The sequence below is a fragment of the Saccopteryx leptura genome, chromosome 6 (genome assembly GCF_036850995.1).
Source record: "Saccopteryx leptura isolate mSacLep1 chromosome 6, mSacLep1_pri_phased_curated, whole genome shotgun sequence".
In the NCBI taxonomy this organism is placed as follows: domain Eukaryota; kingdom Metazoa; phylum Chordata; class Mammalia; order Chiroptera; family Emballonuridae; genus Saccopteryx; species Saccopteryx leptura.
The window spans coordinates 115,656,209-115,661,275 of NC_089508.1; the positions used below are offsets into that span (position 1 = coordinate 115,656,209).

Consider the following 5,067-nt stretch of genomic DNA (forward strand, 5'->3'; position numbering starts at 1 on the left):
GGTCAAGGCACATTTGTGAAAGCAATCAATGAACAACTAAGGTGTTGAAACGCACAATGAAAAACTAATGATTGATGCTTCTCATCTCTCTCCATTCCTGTCTGTCTGTCCCTGTCTATCCCTCTCTCTGACTCACTCTCTGTCTCTGTAAAAAATAAATAAATAAATAAAATTTAAAAAAAAAACAAAACAATAGAGCATGACCAGCCGGTGGCGCAGTGGATAGAGCGACAGATTAGGATGCGGAAGGACCCAGGTTTGAGACACCGAGGTCGCCAGCTTGAGCGCGGGCTCATCTGGTTTCAGCAAAGCTCACCAGCTTGGACCCAAGGTTGCTGGCTCAAGCAAGGGGATACTCGGTCTGCTGTAGCCCCCCAGTCAGAGCACATATGAGAAAGCAATCAATGAACAACTAAGGTGTCGCAATGAAAAACTGATGATTGATGCTTTTCATCTCTCTCCCTTCCTGTCTGTCTGTCCAAATCTATCCCTCTCTCTGTCTCTGTAAAAAAAAATAATAAGTTAAATAAATAAATAAAGATACTATTTTTTTAAAAAAAACCAATAGAGACACTGATTGGAACAGATAAAGAAAAGTATTTCCTGGCCCTGGCCGGTTGACTCAGTGGTAGAGTGTCGGCCTGGCGTGCGGGGGACCCGGGTTCGATTCCCTGCCAGGGCACATAGGAGAAGCGCCCATTTGCTTCTCCACACCCCCCCCCCTTCCTCTCTGTCTCTCTCTTCCCCTCCCGCAGCCAAGGCTCTATTGGAGCAAAGATGGTCCGGGCGCTGGGGATGGCTCCTTGGCCTCTGCCCCAGGCGCTAGAGTGGCTCTGGTCGCGGCAGAGCGACGCCCAGCAGGGGCAGAGCATCGCCCCCTGGTGGGCAGAGCCTCTTGGCCCCTGGTGGGCGTGCCAGGTGGATCCCGGTCGGGCGCATGCGAGAGTCTGTCTGACTGTCTCAACCTGTTTCCAGCTTCAGGGAAAAAAAAAGTATTTCCTATCAGTATCTGTTCTGAGATAATAAATTAAGTTTCTCATGATAACTTTGCTATCAATAACTTCCACCATTAATAATTATTCCCCCAAATACTCTCTAACAATGTTTACACCAAAAAAAAAAATACTTTTAAACAAAATATTACCTGGCAATAAGCATAGTTCCCAAGAGCTTTATGAGCTTCATCAATAACTAGACACTTTATTTCAGCAGCGGGACAAGCTCCTCTAGAAAGATCATTTACCATGACTTGAGGTGTAAGAAAAAGAACCCTCTTACTGCGCCATACTTCCTTCCTAGTGAAAGCTTGAGTAGATCCTGTAAATAAAAGTGACATTGGGTAACCGATGGGATAAATATACTCCGTTAATAATGCTCAAAACTGCTCTGACAAGCTACGGGGACTCTCTGAAGACTGAATAAAGCAATCCTATTCATTAGAGCTGGACTTGCTACCAGTACAGGCACACACCTCGGAGACATGGCGGTTTGGGTTCCAGACCGCTGCGATAAAGTGAGTGGTAATCTTTCAGCGGGTGGAGGCTGCTCTTGCCTTCCATTTGTGAAAACTGCAACATCTGTGAAGCACCAAGGTAAGCGCAACAAAACGATGTATGCCCAGAAATGATGTTTTAAGGGAGAAGATGCAAGATAAATACATGATCTGGGAACTATTCCACATGGGTCAGGAATTCCTTTAGTTCAAGTTCCACCAGAACTTATACTTTGTCCTACCCAGCCCCTAAACTCAAATTAGCCCATTCTAAAATACCTGTCATTTCGGCCATGTGGGCCTGCGGGATACCCATCACCCGGTAACAAGCCTCGATCTGCTGCGTCACCAAAGGTTTCGTGGGGGCCAGGAAGACCACCTTGCCAGACGGGAACCAGCGGTAGAAATTGTACATGACCACGGCGGCAATGAAGGTCTTTCCCAACCCAGTGGGCAGACACACGAGCGTGTTGCAGAACAGAGCGGCCCGGGCGATGTGCACCTGGTAGTCCCGCACTGGGCAATTGGTCGGGTAAATCCACAGGGCGCCCGCTGAGGTGCAGAACCCGCCATTCTCTACACTCAGCTGCCGCTCAGCCTCGTACACTGCAACCAGCAACACATCATCGTCCGACTGCGAAGGTGCCTCGGCAGCCTCTGCGGCAGCAGGAAAGCGCGTCCTGGAGATGCCAGGGCTTTGAGGCCGTTCGGTTCCAGAGCTACAACCCAGAGCCCCAGCGGAGCCGGAGACGCGGGAGCCCCATGTCTGGAAAAGCGTCCTTTGCCGTCCGCTCATGGGGCCTACAGCCACCAAAGAATTCTCTCAGACGCCAGCAGCTACCGCAGCTGAACCTCCACCTTCTCAACCTCCATCGGTTTCCACCGCGCACAACACCGCGGGACCACAGGGAGGGGCTGAGGCCAGTTCATACTGTTAAAAATGCCGCCTCTGAGTTTCTATTGGGAATATGATTGGCTAGCTCCCGGAAACCTTCGCAGCCCTCCCGGAGACGCATGCGCATTGTTTTGGAGTTTCTCTAAATTTGGTCCCCTTTTCATTTTTGTGTGTGTGTGGACTCTGAATTTGAGTTCCGGTCCAACGACTAGGTGTCCAGGAGTCGCTGAAAAGTGACATGGCTTAAAATAATAAAAATAAGTAACCTTGAGATACTCAGGACAATGGGGATACTCGTATTTTTGTGAACGTAATGTTATTGATCATGTAATGTGCCTTATACTTTTTTTTTTTTTTTTTTACAGCGATGGAGAGTCAGAGAGAGGGGTAGACAGGGACAGACAGGAACGGAGAGAGATGAGAAGCATCAATCATCAGTTTTTCATTGTGGCACTTAATTGTTCATTGATTGCTTTCTCATTTGTGCCTTGACTACGGGCCTTCAGCAGACTGAATAACCCCTTGCTCCAGTCAGCGACCTTGGGTCCAAGCTGGTGAGCTTTGTTCAAACCAGATGAGCCCCTCCGCTCAAGTTGGCGACCGCGGGGGGTCTTGAACGTGGGTTATCTACATCCCAGTCCTACGCTCTATACACTGCGCCACCGCCTGGTCAGTGTGCCTTATACTTTGTTGATTGTGTTTTTAAATCGAATATGAGGTGAAAAGCGAAATTGTTCAGATTGAATTAAATATTGTGTCTCATTTTTCTATGCAATCTGAGAAAACAAAATGCTAGGTCTCTTTATTTGCAGTATTGGAAGAGGCAGCCCATTGGTTTTTTTTTGTGGGGGTTTTTTGGTATTTTTCTGAAGCTGGAAACGGGGTGAGACAGTCAGACTCCTGCATGCGCCCGACCGGGATCCACCCGGCACGCCCACCAGGGGCGACGCTCTGCCCACCAGGGGGCGATGCTCTGCCCCTTCCGGGCGTCGCTCTGCCGCGACCAGAGCCACTCTAGCGCCCGGGGCAGAGGCCAAGGAGCCATCCCCAGCGGCCGGGCCATCTTTGCTCCAATGGAGCCTTGGCTGCGGGAGGGGAAGAGAGAGAGAGAGAGAGAGGAAGGAGGGTGGGGGTGGAGAAGCAAATGGGCACTTCTCCTATGTGCCCTGGCAGGGAATCGAACCCGGGTCCCCCGCACGCCAGGCCGACGCTCTACCGCTGAGCCAACTGGCTAGGGCTTGTTTAATATTTTTATTGTTGAAAGGGAAGTAAATAGTTTGGGCCTGATCCTCATTGTCCTTTACATCTTTATAAATATGGTCGGTATGGCATGTCTACTATAGCAACAGCTTTCTTTCTTTCTTTCTTTCCTTTTTTTTTTTTTTTTTTTTTTTTTTTCATGTGACAGAGACAGAGAGGGAGGAAGGAGAAGGGAGACAGATGGGAAGGGAGAGAGATGAGATGCATCAATTCTTCCTTGCATCACCTTACTTGTTCATTGACTGCTTTCTCTTATGTGCCTTGAAGGAGAGGGGATACTACATTAGAGCTAATGATCTCATGTCAAGCCAGCGACCCCGTGCTCAAGCTGGTGAGCCCGCCCTCAACCTGGAGACCTAGGAGTTTCGAATCTGCGTCCTCTGAGTCCCAGCCAGACCTCTATCCACTTCGCCACCTCCTGGTCAGGCTCTAGCAATAACTTTCTACCTCAGACTTTCCAATTCTGACCTGGCCACTTCAAGTAACCTCTGTATGTTTCCTTGTATATTGACAGAAAGTATACCACATTTTGAGGTGTTTTAAACATTGTCACCCTCATCACATTGCTTTATTTGGTCAAGTCCTGAATTTGCTTTTAGACAAAGTGTTTCTCCTGTTTGTATTTTGGGGGGGAAGAGGGGACAGGTTGTGTTTTAGTTTCATTTATGTGAGCCTCAAAAGGGAAATGGGCGGATATGGATATGGGTTGTTCTGATAGACGAGGACCGAGTCACTTGGGTGGGAATTTTTAGGTCAGGAATAGATGATATTACCTACCTGAATTGTTTTCTTTAAACAGGTTATGGACTTTTAAGGCATAGCAGCCAGTCAGTAAAAAACGAGTGTGTCCTGATCAGGCGGTTGCGCAGTGGATAGAGTGTCGGACTGGGACACAGAGGACCCAGGTTCAAAACCTCAAGGTCGCCAATTTGAGCGCAGGCTCATCTAGCTTGAAGCCCAAGGTCGCTGGCTTGAGCAAGGGGGTCACTCACTCTGCTGTAGCCCTCCCCCAGTCAAGATACATATGAGAAAGCAATCAATGAACTAAGGTGCAGCAACAAAGAATTGGTGCTTCTCATCTCTCTCCCTTCCTGTATATCCGTCTCTCACTCTGACTCTCTGTCAAAAACAAAAAACAAGAACGAGTGTGGATAATGGCTGTTAAATATCACTACCATCAAAAAATAAATAAATAACGCTATCATCAGAGGTCTCCTCACATGGGTTCTAATTAAGAATAAATGACAGCCTGCCGCCTTCTTCAAGGACCATATCAGCTGGTTTTTACACGGACTCAACAAAGAAGCCCTCAAAGCACAGCCTTGACGTCACTCAAGGACAGAGCAGTGACGCCGCCCCGCCCCGGCCCTTACCCCCAGCTCCGCGCGGGGGCAGGCCACGCCCCCAGGGCGGGGCGATG

The 5,067-nt window shown here is 48.8% G+C and overlaps 1 protein-coding gene across 1 annotated transcript in view; it reads right to left on the minus strand.

Annotated features, from left to right (window-relative positions):
• The window catches only part of FANCM (FA complementation group M), an 82,412-nt gene extending 80,028 nt beyond the window's left edge, over positions 1-2,384 (minus strand). The window contains exons 1-2 of the mRNA XM_066341344.1: positions 1,772-2,384; positions 1,145-1,317 (exon numbers count right to left, since the gene is read on the minus strand). Coding sequence (XP_066197441.1) covers positions 1,145-1,317; positions 1,772-2,288 — 690 coding nt within the window. The 5' untranslated portion in view covers positions 2,289-2,384. The remainder of the gene's footprint in view (positions 1-1,144; positions 1,318-1,771) is intronic.
• Positions 2,385-5,067: the final 2,683 nt, after the last annotated feature.